Below are 14,652 nucleotides of genomic sequence, written 5' to 3' on the forward strand. Positions count from 1 at the left end.
GTAGGGATCTTGTTCTGACCTATTTGAGTTAATAGGATGTGGTTCTGAGACACAGCTGACGGTTTTAGGTTTGTCTGAGGATAGCTGTCAGCTATCATAAGGCTTTGTTGTCTTATAGGGTTTTTGTGGCAGTAGTCTGACACTAGTGGTTAAGTGCTTTGAGGCTCCTGTGGTGTTAGCTGACTCAAAAGAGAGAATCTATGTCAGCCAAGTCAATTTGGCTAGCTAGGTGGAAACAATCCATTCAGAGACAGTTGTGGGCTTCCAGTAGTCAACAGAGACCCTGTAAGGTGATATCTTGTTAAGATGAGAGACATCTGAGGGTTTGTGTTTGTCAGAGGACTTTCGGGAAAGTTTCAGATTTACTGTGGACTTCGGAGACAGACGGTACTGTGGTAGAATTCTACAGGAGAAAGATCAAGGAAAGGTCGGAAGAGGGTCGGTAGGACAACCAAGAAGGTCTAGGGATTGTAGCTATAAGATCTGTTGACGTTGAAGGATAGTAGAGGACACTGGAGGACCCATTCTGGACTGGGGTAAGCCATTAGAATTCGGAGGCAGGTAATAGTGAGTATCTAACTTGTCTGTGGCAGCCAGGAGAGTTTATCGTCAGCCAGTGGTCAGATGAGGGCAGCTGCTTGGTTTTGAGAGGTTTTAAGACAAGGATTTGAAGCTAGCTGACTGTGGAGGACACTTTGGGACTCTGGAGAGTAGATTTCTGATAGGAAACAAGTAGAGGACTTCGGAGCCAAGTTTCAACTAGTTCTGTGATAGCTGGAAGCTGCAGCTTGGTAGTCAACTGAAGTCAGGAGAGGCTCTTAGTTGAAAGATCAGAGGTATTGGAAGTGGGAGCTGACCTTAGAGGACAACCTGAGTAAGCAGATGGATTGATTAGGGAGGTTGGGAGGGTATTGAAGTATCCAATTGGGGCAGCTAAGGACCAGGGGATGTCAGCTGGATGTGTTGGTGCCCTTTAGTGTTGTTTATGTTGGACCGGGTGCTTGTGATAGTCACCTCTCACGGTGGTGTGCTTTGGACGAAGCTATAAAGGCAGGTTCTCCCCAATCCATCGACGTCTTTCCATCCGCACGCAGGAGGAGCTACTTGATTCCAAGTTTGCCGATGACACAGCAACATACCTATCTAGAGATGAGGGGAACCTCTAAAGATTCGCCAACACGATAGAGATCTTTTGCCGAGCATCTGAAGCGCAAATCAACTGGCACAAGTTGTGTGGATTTTGGGTTGGCTCATTGCCTGCCCCGATGGCATCCAGTTGAGGTCTTTCAGTGGATCTCGAGGGGCACTCCAGTTCGTTATGTTGGATGCCAGGTGGGCATCGATATTTCCCTGGAGAAGCAAGTAACCCCTCTTCTTTTGAGCATTCGGAAGAAGCTTTTATACTGGAGTTCAACTAGGCTTCCTTAGCTGGCCGGGTCGTGGTGGCGAACCAAGTTCTTCTCGCCACCATGTGGTACATGACCTCCTGCTGAGCCTTCTCCCAAGCTTGCATTGGTCAGGTTCAGCGGCGGTTGATCCGTAAATTTCTATGGGCTGGCAGTGATGGGAGGCCTGCTTGGGCCAAGGCAACCTGGACGGTGATTATCTAGTTGCAACGTAGAGAAAACCCTATGATCCAATGGTTAGGTATGGTTGCATTCATCTACGTAATCCTCTGACTAGTGCCTCTCAAGTGCTGAGTGCGAAGGATTCTCTCATCCTCCGCAAGACTCATGAGCCTCTTACTGAGGGGAGAAGAGTTGCCCAGACAGCCCACTGGATATGCATGGCTACTCCAAGAGGTCTACCAAATTCATCCAAGATCAAGTCATTCCACACAATGGGTTGCCTATAAGCCTCCTCAACTGATTGTGGAGGAATATGAACCAAGAATCTCCTCATGCAATCCCAGGCTCGCAGAAGAGATCTCACCAAGGACGAAGAAGGTGGTCGGTGCTCTACATCCGAGAAGATAAAACGTGGGCTGTAAATCCAATCACCTCCCCTAATCGGAATGCACCTCGTAATCTGCTGAAGAAAGTCCATCCAAGGCTCAATGCTCGGAAGAAATCCCCTGACTACCAGCTTACAAAGTAAAGCCTTACACTACACCTCCGGGTCAATGATGTTTAATCCTCCCTCTTGCTTGGGCATAATAATGGTATCCCAAGCCACTCACGCCCTGGCGTGTACAGTGCCATCTAGTCCTGACCAAGGGAAGTTCTGAATAAGCCGACAAAGCTGACCAATGCATCCCTTATGAAACACCCAGCATGACGTGACAAACCAGGCAGTTGCCAGCAGCACTTGGTTAGCTACCAAGGCTCTAGAGGCCAAATTAAGCTTCCTGCTACTCCAATGCTAAAGTTTGCTTTTAATGCTCATGAGCACAAGGGCAAACTATTGTTTAGGCGAGATGTCAATGCCAACCTGACAGCCAAGATATCTGGTAGTGCATCCTTAGGTAAACCCCATATCCAAGACAGGCCTTAGTAGAGGATGGGAGGACAGATTTGCCTTGAGCATCCTGCAAGCTTGGGAGCTTCTGAGACCGGCACTTTCTCAACCCCAATCTGTTTGTAGACAGTCACTAATCCGAAATCCCGCTGATTTGTGCCAATTAATGGAGGCGTCTGTTGCCAAACAAAACATCTCCAAAGCAGTGCGGAAAGCACACAAGCATGCCTCCGAACCCTCCAAAAACATAGTAGTATTATCTACTAACTCAAAGTCCAGTAACTCATCCCCTGTGTGAAGAGGCAGCCTAAGGCCCGAGACAGCTGGGGTTAACTCTAAGAAACTTGCTCATAGCCTCCACTACTAAAAGGTAGACTAGTGGAGCTAACGGGCATCCTCCCTCACAGAGCCGGAGATCTGAAAGCGCTCACCACGCCCCCCTCATCTTGTGAAAAATGGATGGCTCGCCTAGACGGAGGGGGTTGACTAGCCATGATGCTAATCGGACGAAAGGCCAACTTGAAACCTGTTAAAGAAAATTCTGTACTTGAGTGAGGCGGAGGAAGGGCAGGGAAGAGAAGGGAGGCGGAGGGGAGCGTAAGGAGGGCAGGAAGTTGCAGCGATGGCAGTGAAGAGAGCGGGGGCAGAAGAGGAGGCCAAGCAGCGCGGGCAACAGAGGAAAGAGGGGGCAGCAGGAAGACAGGGGCAACAGGGGCAGGAAGGAGGCGAGGGCAACTAAAGGGGACTATCATGTCAGGCTACACCAGCCATACATGTATGTCATGTTAGGCTCCACATGCCACACATGAACAATAGAAAAACAGAAGCTGTAAGGAATTTTGTGACAAGAGGTCAATAGGGAAGTTAGAGAGGATCGAGCCCGGGCATCAGCCATCTACAAGCCCAGATAGGGTTGCTGCGTTTGATTTGCTTGATGTCTATCATGCTATTGACCCTTGTATAAGTGTTGTAACGGCAAATGCAAAGGCTATGGACCAGTAGGTTTGTGAGGGTGAAGAGAATGCGGGTGGCATGTCTACGGACCCAGAGTTGAAGATGGTAGATGCCAACAAAGTGGAGGAGGAATGCCCAAATGGTAAACCTATTATGCTAGAGATTCTACAGGAGCCAGACATGAGGACTACTTCGTTTGAGGATGCTGGTGTGGAGCCTACAGGTTCATTTGATGCTGTGGAAGAGAGTGAGGAAGAGGGTTTATCGGGGAGCTGGCTTTCTTTGATGATACAAATGATGAAGATGCTGATATGGTTAAGCTGTCAGGTGCGCTTGAATATATGGATAGTGGTGTGGTTAAAGATGAGGATGCCTTGTGGGATGACACTTTGGAGGGTGTTTTTGATTTGTTTGAAGAGTTTGTGGATCAAGGATATGCTGAGTAGACTGATGCCTATGTAGATGCTGAAGTGTGTGTTGATGATGATGAAGTTTTAGATGCTGTGAGCAGACTATGGAATGAGGAAGCTATGGAAGTAGACCAAGAGTTGCAGCACTTCATTGACTTGGATTGTTGGAAAGATTGTGTTTCAGTTGCTTGTGGAATTTGCTTTAATGATGTGAAGAATGATGATAATTTTCATAAGGAGTGTTTGCAAGATTTTCGCAGTTTAGTTGATGGGAAGAGAGGGCCTGATGATGATTTTCACGCAAATTCAACTTTACAAGAAGAAAAGTGCTCTGAGGAGGTATGTGCCTTTATACATAAGGATGGGAATGTTATTCTTGGTGATAGTTTTGGTGGTATACCCTTTTACAAGATTTTTGAGGATGGTCTGGTTGGGGAGGTTTTTAGTGATGATGAGGATGTATTGGGTATACACGTGTGTGAAGGCTTGATGAAGGTGCAAAGAAATGCAGAGAGTTCTGAGTTGGGTGAAGAGATTAGAATGGACAAAGATGGAGAAGCGGGGAGGAGGCTGGACAGTAAGCTTACATGTGAGATGCAGCCATGTGCTACAGGCTCAAGGGCTGTTTGCAAACTGCCTGCAGGTCTTTGATCCAGGAGGGTGGTTCAATGCAGTTAGAAGACTATGGAGGATGATGATGTGCCCATTTGATCCAGGTGGAGAATCAACCAAAAGGAACTCGAGCTAGCTGTAGGGTTTGCATAATTGTTTAGCCAAATAAGTGGTTAAGCATAAATGCTCTAACCAAGGAGGGGGGTTCTGCAAATACGATTTTTTGTGGCCCAAGGGATAAGCTCAATGGAAGAGCCTGCTCACACCCCGCGAAGATAATAAGGCTCGTGGAGTATGTATGAAACCATAGAAACAAGAGATGTTGCATGGCCACCAACCTCAGGTGTACAGCTGTTGCCAGCTGCAGTGAAGTGAAGTGTGGGACTGCTGCATGTGCAGATGGCAGGAGTAGTAAAAAAAATATGCAATAGCTGCAAGGCGCAATAGGAGAGACGGGGGTATTGGAGATTGAGGACGAATTGAGGGGAGAGCGTGAAGAGAGAACATTGAGAAGGTGATAGAGAGGTAAGGTTGCAGGAGAGAGAGACAGTGGAGAAGCCAGGAGGGACTTTGTGATGAGAAGGCTCTGTGATAGCTGGTTGGTTTGTGGGGATTTGAAAGTCATTGTGATGATGGAGTTTTGTGACGATACGCAAGAATCAGCTTGTGGAGGTTTGGACTTGTTCAGAGCAAAGAGTGCATAGAAGTGACAGAGGATCTTGTAGGATGATTGGTGCCCTAGAATTCCTTGTTGTAGCTCTGTTGGAACTTGGACCGGTCGAAGGCCTTTCTCAGTGATTCTTGCTGTGGTTGAAGATGAAGGTTTGCAGAGTATGGCTACAGGGTCCTTGTACCTGTTTCTTGTGAACTTTGAAGATGGGGGGGGGGGGGGGGGGGGGCGCAGCAGGAAGCGCGCAGAAGCAATGGCGGGCAGGAGAGGTGGCCAAAGGCAGGAGAACAGGAGGCGCAGGGCAGGCAGCAGGAGAAATGGCGGCCAGCAGGTGGAAAGTGCTCAGGTGCAGGGGAGGAGGGTTGCACAGCAGTACGGGGAGCTCTTTTCTAGAGCATTTCATTCTAACATAGCCCATATTACATAATCATTGATTTTTCTTGATTATTCTTTGATCCTGATTCAGAAGGATGGATTCTTCAACGTTGTAATAGCCATCTCGATTGATCCCATGCCCATGGCCTCTACAAGGTTCACAAACTGCTCTTTGTATACAGGAGAGGTGGCCAAAGGCAGGAGAACAGGAGGCAAAGGGCAGGCAGCAGGAGAAATGGCGGGCAGCAGATGGAAAGCGCTCAGGTGCAGGGGAGGAGGGTTGTGCAGCAGTACAGGGAGCTCTTTTCTAGAGCATTTCATAATCATTGATTTTTCTTGATTATTCTTTGATCTTGATTCAGAAGGACGGATTCTTCAATGTTGTAACAGCCATCTCGATTGATCCCATGCCCATGGCCTCTACAAGGTCCACACACTGCTCTTTGTATACAGCTTTCTTATTAGCTCTTTCAATGTGCTTGTCCACTTTGGAGGATGTCAAGCCTTAATATAAGACCTCATTTTTTTCAACTCCTAAAGCATCAAGTTTTTGTCAGAGAGTAGCATTCTCGAGATGCAATTCCTCTAAAGTTTCAGGGGGTGAAATCTCTATCAGATCGGTGATATTACAAGTTTCAATCCAGCAATCACCAAGATCTCATGGTTCTGGGACCATTTCCACTCAAAGAATGGAGACAGTGCTCTGCTACCAAAGCTTTGCCATAAGATCTTAATAATTCACTTGACAACAAGACGATGCAAATACAATATGAAATAATACTGTGTATTTGCATATGTGTGCTTCATGCACAAAGACTAAATGGGGACCAATGTATGTGCCAGTTCCTCCATTCAGGTATTCCTTGATTCCAGAAATCTAGTTACAATGCTTTGGGGAGGCAAAGATACACTATCCTCATATCTAGCATGCAAACAAACAATCAATACCAATTACCTCAATGTTGAAGATCTCCGCACATGTTCTGGAATAATTTGGTGATGCCCTCTGGTTGTATCAACTGGGCATGCACTCCTAGATCTCTTGGAGAACCTGGATTCAGGCCTCACATGATCTTACCAATCCTCCTGTTTTCTCTTAGGATACATCACATCACCAACACCAATATACCGAGAGGCTGTGGTAATTACTAATAACCAGGACCATATCTCCACCATTGCCTTAACCATCCCTAGAGAATGGTAGACTAGGATCGATGCCATCTCTGTGTTTCTCCTCCCATGACATACCATTGTGGTGGTGCCATCTACTTCGCTCCCAGGATGCCACCAAGGACCTTATGGCCCCCTTGCAACATATTCCAGTGATTATTTATCCCCCCTGCTCGTAGTGTAGACCCCCCATAGCAACTTCGAATATGGGAAGATTGGCCCTTCGCAAAATTAAAATGGGACCCAAGGGGTACGGAACATAAGAGAGCCTTTCTGACTCACATCCCCTCCCGATTATCCCTTCTCCTAAGCATGCCTTGGCTGTCAGATCTAGCTTCATCAGCAAGACCATACTCCCCACACCTGGAAGTACTAGTAAGCACAGGCAACATCCTTGCAAAGTTATGGTAATGGCTCTGCAACAGTGTCTGCTACTGCAAGGTCTCCTCTTTGGCTGATAGCTCATAAGAATCTTGCAGTGGGAGCCTGGATGGCCACAATAGGTAGAGCCGCCAATTGTTAGCCTTGTGGATCAGCATGGGAGTCCCAACGCTACCATCTTTGGACTGCCCGACAGCACAGCAGGTTTGGGAGAGGATGCTCAGCTTGTTCACCCACAATCATTTAGGAATCCCATTCATCCAGTTGCCAAGGTGATGGAGAGTAGCCACACACTTTGCTACGAGGCCTAACACATACTCCACTGGGAATATGAACAGATCAGTCGAGACCAGACAGTTTGCCCAGACTCCCAAGGCTTCCACTGTGCCGTTAGGAGCTGCTCCAGTAGCCTCGCACAGCCAAGCAAGCCTGGTTCCGCGAGCCATACAAGAGGATACAGTCATCCCTCCTGCAGAGGTCGTGCATCTAGACAAACCTCATTCACACTCGCCACAGCCTCCAAATGCAGCTCGAGGCAACTTGTTTGCATGTTTGGCGCCCCCCACCTTTCCTATCTGGAGGCATCCATGGGTTCACATGGTACTATAGACCCAATATGGCTCTTCCCCCCACTCCATATGTAACCTCCCTCCAAGAAGCATGTGTAGTGCATTTAACTGTCACAGTTTTTAACAATGCTAAAACATCTTTCTGTCACATCATACAAAGGTTAGTCAAATGGCATGAACCATCAAATCAAACAGAGAGAATTCGTTTTTAAACCTCATATGTCAGAAAGGTCCACTTTGTACTTTCATTATTCAATCCAGCCGGTAAAATTCGTTGTACATCTTGCCACTGAAGTGGCCGTCCATCTATATGGCATAAGCAACATAAACCCTCCGTTAATGACCAGCTGGTTAATGACTAATAGTACATATACATGTACTTACTGTAAAAATTACACATAGCTTACACATCAGGTCTCTTAAAGTGCTCAGAAAAACAAGCTTATTACCACAATATCTACCCTTCAGAAGTAGCTTTGGCACTCTGAACAGCTCACTGTAGATGATGTGATACGTATAAAAGTGACCTCCGGTATTTGACGGAAAATCCTATAACAGTTGAAAAAAAGAATCCCAAGGTATTATAAAATTTAATATCCTACTAAATTGGAAAGCATATTACATTAAAATATACTGGAACTGCTCTTGTAGAAACAAAGACTACTCACAGTTGCTAGATCTACATCCCAATTGTCTTCATTGTCGAATTCAGCATCATAACATGAGCACTTGTCACAAAAGAAAAGACCAAGAATCCTGAATTTTAGAAAATTTTAAATAAATTTCAAAACCAGGAATGAGAAAAAGCTGTGCAAACCAAGAATCCTGAACTCAGCCCTGAATGAAACCTGAGAACCCACCTCCTCTTCTTCTGATTCTTGTGAGTTCTCAAATGGCACATCTTCAAGCACAAGATAACCTTCTCCCTATAAATACAAAAGTGTCAGTACAGTCAGACTAGAGTTAAAAGGTGACAAAACAAGCAGCAACTTTTTAATTTTAAGGACTCGGAGTGTCACCGACCATGATCGGATAATTGTGGCATTCTTGCCAGCGCCATGGTGGCAAATCACAGCAATGAGTTGCCCAAGCGTCAATCAAATACAAGCATGCTGATTTAAATTCATCCATGCTTAAAGTCCCATCCATGTGCCATCTGTTCAATCCTACCCACAGAAAAATCCCAAATCATTACATGTGCTGCAACTGAAAAAAAAAAACCCGAAATCATTAAATGTGCTGCAAGCACAGGCCCGCTGAAGCCTTTGAAAAAATATACAAAGTTTTTTCAAAAGATAAGGGAAGGGAGGGAGAGAAAGAGTAGGAAGATGGAGAAAGACGAAGAAGGGAGGAGAATTGAGCAGCCAAGGGGATACAAGTGGAGAAGAATGTTGGATAAACCCTCATTGGTTGTAAAACTCATTAATGGGGCTCATTTATACTATGGGTGCTTGTACTAGCTAGGACTAGTGCTCATTTATACTATGGGTGCTTGTACTAGCTAGGACCAATGCTCGAAAAAAAACAGCAACTTAATGTACTTTTACCGGCTAGAACTATGAAAAAATGCCTAAGATTTTTCATTGCCCTTATTTTAAGAATTCATTTATTATATATTTTAGTTATAAAACCGGCATGTAGTATACATTTTGGGAACTAAAACAAGGTAGATTAAGGCATCATCCTTATTTTGATTGGTTGAAAAGAATGTTTTTATTGAGCATTGGTTAGGACACTCCTGATTCTCCCATCAAACTTCAAGGATTTTGGTCCCGGAAACCCTTCTCCCAATCCCAACGGTCCCCTTTTTCTCTCACACAATCCCAATTATGATCACAACGAGTCTAGTGTGTGAACAATGAAGCACTCACTCCACAATCCCAACACCAATCCGCGTGTATGGTGGAGTGTGCATTGAATTGGCCTCTCCACAACCCCAACACAACTCTTCAAATATGGTGGTATCCACAATCCCAAGATGACTCCTCGTGTATGGTGGTATCCACAATCCCAACACGATTCCGTGTGCCTGATGTTATAGACAATAAACCCATGGTCTCCGTATGGGGAGATAGTATTAGAATTTATGCATCTCAGTGCATTTGGGTTGTACCATTTATTTGGTATTTTATGTAATTTTCTCCTATTTATTTGTCTTGTGCCAGTCGGCCAGCTCACACATGGACTATATAAGGAGTTCCCCCATTATTCACTAAATCATCCACTTCCCTTGCACAAGTTCAACATCTCTTGCTGGCCTATTGCCATTGTAAAGCTTCAAGCTAATATAAAAGGTGATCTTGTCTACAAGCTCTCTCTACTCTCTCTCGTCTTGTTTATGCTTCCGCCTATGCATTCTCCAACATGGTATCACTCGCTTAGGTTCAGGCTGCTCCATCTTCTGCAAATCTGCCCGCCTTCTCATATGTGCCTTGCGTTTTCTGCCCTAGATCCTCCTGGCTGCAGATCAGTCCCAAATAGTGGCTGCATTTCCATAATCTGCTGCGTTTTTTGGTCCAGCCAGCCCTCTTCTTGCTGCCAGCCAGTTTTTTGGCTGCGTTTTCTCCTACAAAGGCAACCCGGCCAGGTTCTTGGCTGCTTTTTCTTCTACAGAGGCAAGCGTTGGAGTTTTGGCTGCAAATTCTGCTCCGGCATCAGTTATTGGTGAGTTCTCTTGCATGTAGAGTTGCCAGACAAGTGGCTGTACATTTCCTTCTTCCTCCACGAGTCCTTGCCCTTCCGGTAGGAGGTTCCCAGTGGTTTCTTGGACTGTTTTGCTGCTGTCCAGCCTCCTCTCTCAGGTTTGAGAGGGGGCTGATTGGTTCTGGAGCCTCGCTTCGTTAGAAAGCACTTGAGAGAAGTGTTTGAGAGCTGAGATCTGTGTTTCTTGTTGCTGTGGATATGGCTACCCCCTATACGAACAAGGATGACAAGTTGAAAGGACCCAACTATGCTCATTGGAAGCTTCACATGCCGATCTGGTTCATCCACAAGGGTTTGTGGGATATTATTCAGTGCACTGAAAGGAAGCCCAAGCGTCCTCAAAACTCTAGGAGGTGGACACAAGATCAAGAGGATGAATTTGTTACGGAATTACGAGACTGGGAGAATTGGGACTCGAAGGCACATTCTGTGCTTGTGCAGACCATCACAGAGGAGGTCCCACCGGCCGTGCAAACTCTCACCAGTGCTCATCAGGTATGGTCTAAATTGGAGGATCTCTTTGCCCAAGATTCGTCGATGAGGGCAGTTACCTTGCAAGGGCAACTCTACGGTTTATTATTCCCTGAAGGCAGTTCCATGCAGTGATTCCTTATGAAGGCCAAGATTATCCATGACCACTTACTGGCTATGGGTGTTGCTTTGTCCTCTGCTCAGCTGACTATCCTTATTCTTACCAAGCTTCCTCCGGACTATGATGTGATTTCTCGATCTTTGCGGTGCCAGGTCACATCCACTCAGTTGGATTTTGATGATCTCAGCTCCCTACTTTTGGAGGAGTCCGTTCTCGTTTCACAGTGTAAGTTGAAGGTGTCAATCAACAGTTATGACCAGGCACTTTCCTCAGTTCAGAAGAAAGGTTGTAGTCGATGCTTCTCTTGCGGGAAAATGTTGGGTTAGGGTTCCAAAGAAACACAAAACACACAGAGATGTACACATCAGCACTCTCCCTCTCTCAAGAGAGGGAGAGAGAGATGATGATTGATAGATGCTCAAAAAAGATATATATACCTTCATAAGGTCAGAAAAATATGAACTTACGAATTGAGAGATTTAAGAAAGAAATAATAGTGAAGAAGGACAAACAAGCATTTGAAAGATAAAAAATAAATAAACTAAAAAACCTAGCTACTAAGGAGAGGAAATCAAAAGACAATATCAAATGAAGACTTTTAATTAAGACATTAACAAAAAAAAAACCCGAAAAAAAAAACCAAAAAAAAAAAACAAAAACAAAACACAACAAAACAAAAAACAAAAACAAAAGTAAAAAACAAAAAACAAGAAACAAGAAAACAAAACAAAACAATTACTTGAATGAAAGAAACTTTATTATTATTATTATTATTTTTAAACACACACACACACAAAAGTATACACACTTCTTCTTAATTAAACCTTTTGAGCTCAGATACTAAACAACAACACAAAATAGCAAAACAGAGAACTGTAAACTCTAGACCTAAAGCACTAAGAGCCAAAACCAAACATAAAGTTAAACTTTAAAAAAGACTTCGACTCAAAAGTGCAACCATTAACTCCAATGTCTGCCCGAGCATGAAGTGTAGGTTCATCAACTCTATCATGCATAGCGTGGACAATAAGCTATGACATCCCTACTCACGTCATCAGTGCCCAAGAGGGTTTGTATAAAAAGAACATGCTTTATAAAACCAGTGAACTGAGTTTCTATCACTCTTCGGAGGTGATGGGCATACTCAACCATGATAGAGACTAATACTCAAAGTCTGCTCTAAGGTATAACAACAAAGAATCACAAAACATAGGAAAGAACCAAACTAAGTCTATATTAAGCTAGAGCGAGAAAGAAAAGACTAAACAAGGCCTACTCTAAGTTAAAACAACAAACCCTACTCTAAGCTAGAACAAGCCACTTTTACAAAAAAGAGAGCATTGAATTATGAATTAAGTGGGCTTTTCAGCTCCCCACTTCTATAAAACTTACTCCTTATCATTTTAAACATTGCAAAAGCTTAAGTACCAAAGATAAACTTACTATGATTCATGAAAGAACGAACCTTTTTCAAAATCTTATTGAAACTATAACCTTTTTCGATAAGCAGCAAAATAAGATGGCATGATTGAGAGATAAAGGCAAATTTAGTAGAGCAAAGATGAGAGAATCTAAAAATTTGAGAGCAGATAACACCATACTTAGCTGTATCAAAAATATTGGAAGAAAAGTGTGGCATCCGAATGATCTTTAAGTTAGCATATTCAGGTTGTAATCGTTTGTCATAAATATCTACTATGAAGCCTGGAGATGATTGAGTGATCTTAAGGTCTAAAAAAGCATAACTATCGCTATTCGAGGTGTGGTTTAAGTTCGCAAAATTCCTTGGGAGAGATTCCTCCACCTAAGGAATTTGGACTGATATACAAAAACTCTTGAAAGGAAGGAATGTCGGGAACGAAGAGGTCATCTACAAAACGCCTCACATTACAAAGTTTGTAAAGAAAGACTGGACAAGTATTAGTAGAAATAAGGTGTTCCATAAAATCAAACTCATAAGTAAAAAGATAAAAATTAGCAAGAAAGACGGCACAATTGGTACCCATGGGAATACCAATTGCTTGCTTAAATAAAGAGTCGCCTAAGGATAGGATACAACAATGTGGAGCAAGTGAGTTGACTCCACAATATCAAAATACACATAATGAGTGTGGTGTCCTTTCACACCTAATATCCAAGGGGAAAAACCCAAAGGGAGAAAAGTGCACTTGGTTAGCCCATGTTCACATGTGGCACTACTCATATCATAAGTGGCATAAGTCATAACATATATGCCAATAAATCCCCTTGTAGTAGCAATGTGAACCTGTACAAGGTCTGAGCAGATCACTCTCTATAGGAGAGTAAGCCTAAAGCGTTGCGAAAAGATTTAAACTTCTCTCGAGGCAACACCTTCGTGAACAGATATGCAAGATTGTCCTGTGTAGAGCAGTAAGATAATGAGATCTCCTTGCATGAATCCTCTCCCTGACATAGTGATAATGAATCTCTATGTGCTTAGTATGTGCATGAAACACTGGATTTCGTGCCACGGCTATAGCACTTACTTTGACTATCAGTGAGTATGGTGGTGGGTGTCTACTGACACTCACGAAGATCAGTCATCAATCTCCTCAGCCATACACAATCTGCTGTGGCTGTAAAGGCTACCTTGTACTCAACCTCACAAGTAGATGTGGCACCAGTGGGCTGCTTTTTGCTCAGCCATGATATGCATGAATGCCCCAAAAAGAAACAATTCCCACTAGTAGATTGCCGTGTATCATAGTCACCAGCCCAGTCGGAATCACTGTAAGCATATAACTGCAAGCTGCCTCACCATGCGATATACCAACGCAAGATCTAGGGAGCCCTGAAGATAGCACCATGCGATATACCAACGCAAGATCTAGGAAGCCCTAAAGATAGCGGAAGATCCGCTATCTTCAGGGCTGCCTCACCATGCGATATACCAATGCAAGATCTAGGGAGCCCTGAAGATCCGCTTCCCTGCTTGCCAATGCTTTGTACTTGGGCTGTGCATAAATTTGCTACACTGGGAAACCCCAAATTGAATATTTGGGCGTGTGTTGCATAAATATACGAGGCAGCCTACTGCTTGGTTGTAAACACTCATGTCAAAAGGCTCTCCAACATCATACATGCTCAATTTCAGCCCTAGCTCCATCGGAGTAGAGATGGGCTTACAATCTTGAAACCCGAATTTGTGCAACAGCTTTTGAATGTACTTTGACTGGTGTACATAAATCCCAACATTTGTCTGCACAAATTGTATGCCCAAATAATAATGCAGCAATCCCAAATCTGTCATCTCAAATGATGATTGCAATTCAATTTTGAATGCTGAAATTTATCCATATCATTCCCAATTAGCAACATGTCATCCACATAAAGAATGAGCATAATCAAAGTGCCATGATCCTCCTTCACATAGAGGAGGCTCTCCGTTGGACTATTGCAAAATCCCTACATGGTCAAATAAGTATGTATCTTCTCATACCAAGCTCGAGGAGCTTGTTTGAGACCATAAACTGCTTTTCGACGCTTGCATACTTTGTTTTCATGACCATGCATCACAAAACCAATGGGCTGATTTACATACACTTCTTCCTGCAAATCCCCACTGAGAAAAGCTGATTTTATGTCCAATTGATGCACTTTCCATCCATGATGGGCAGCCAATGCAACAACACATCTAATTGTGGCCATACGAGAAGTAGATGCGAAAGTCTCATCATAATCAATGCCTTTTTGCTGGGCATATCCTTTGGCCACTAGCCTAGCCTTGTACCTGCCAAT

The 14,652-nt window shown here is 44.1% G+C and overlaps 1 protein-coding gene across 4 annotated transcripts in view; it reads right to left on the minus strand.

Annotated features, from left to right (window-relative positions):
• The window catches only part of ATG10 (autophagocytosis-associated family protein), a 78,796-nt gene that overhangs the window by 22,249 nt on the left and 41,895 nt on the right, over nucleotides 1-14,652 (minus strand). For 2 of the 4 annotated variants that reach the window (XM_086805179.1, XM_086805176.1), the window contains 5 exons: nucleotides 8,622-8,764; nucleotides 8,459-8,524; nucleotides 8,267-8,326; nucleotides 8,048-8,147; nucleotides 7,813-7,904 (listed from right to left, as the gene is read on the minus strand). In XM_086805179.1, coding sequence (XP_086661305.1) covers nucleotides 7,813-7,904; nucleotides 8,048-8,147; nucleotides 8,267-8,326; nucleotides 8,459-8,524; nucleotides 8,622-8,764 — 461 coding nt within the window. The remainder of the gene's footprint in view (nucleotides 1-7,812; nucleotides 7,905-8,047; nucleotides 8,148-8,266; nucleotides 8,327-8,458; nucleotides 8,525-8,621; nucleotides 8,765-14,652) is intronic. The other 2 variants (XM_086805177.1, XM_086805180.1) reach the window with 2 other exon arrangements.

The sequence above is a fragment of the Cibotium barometz genome, chromosome 11 (assembly GCF_041138505.1).
Source record: "Cibotium barometz isolate CiBa-2024 chromosome 11, ASM4113850v1, whole genome shotgun sequence".
NCBI lineage: Eukaryota > Viridiplantae > Streptophyta > Polypodiopsida > Cyatheales > Cibotiaceae > Cibotium > Cibotium barometz.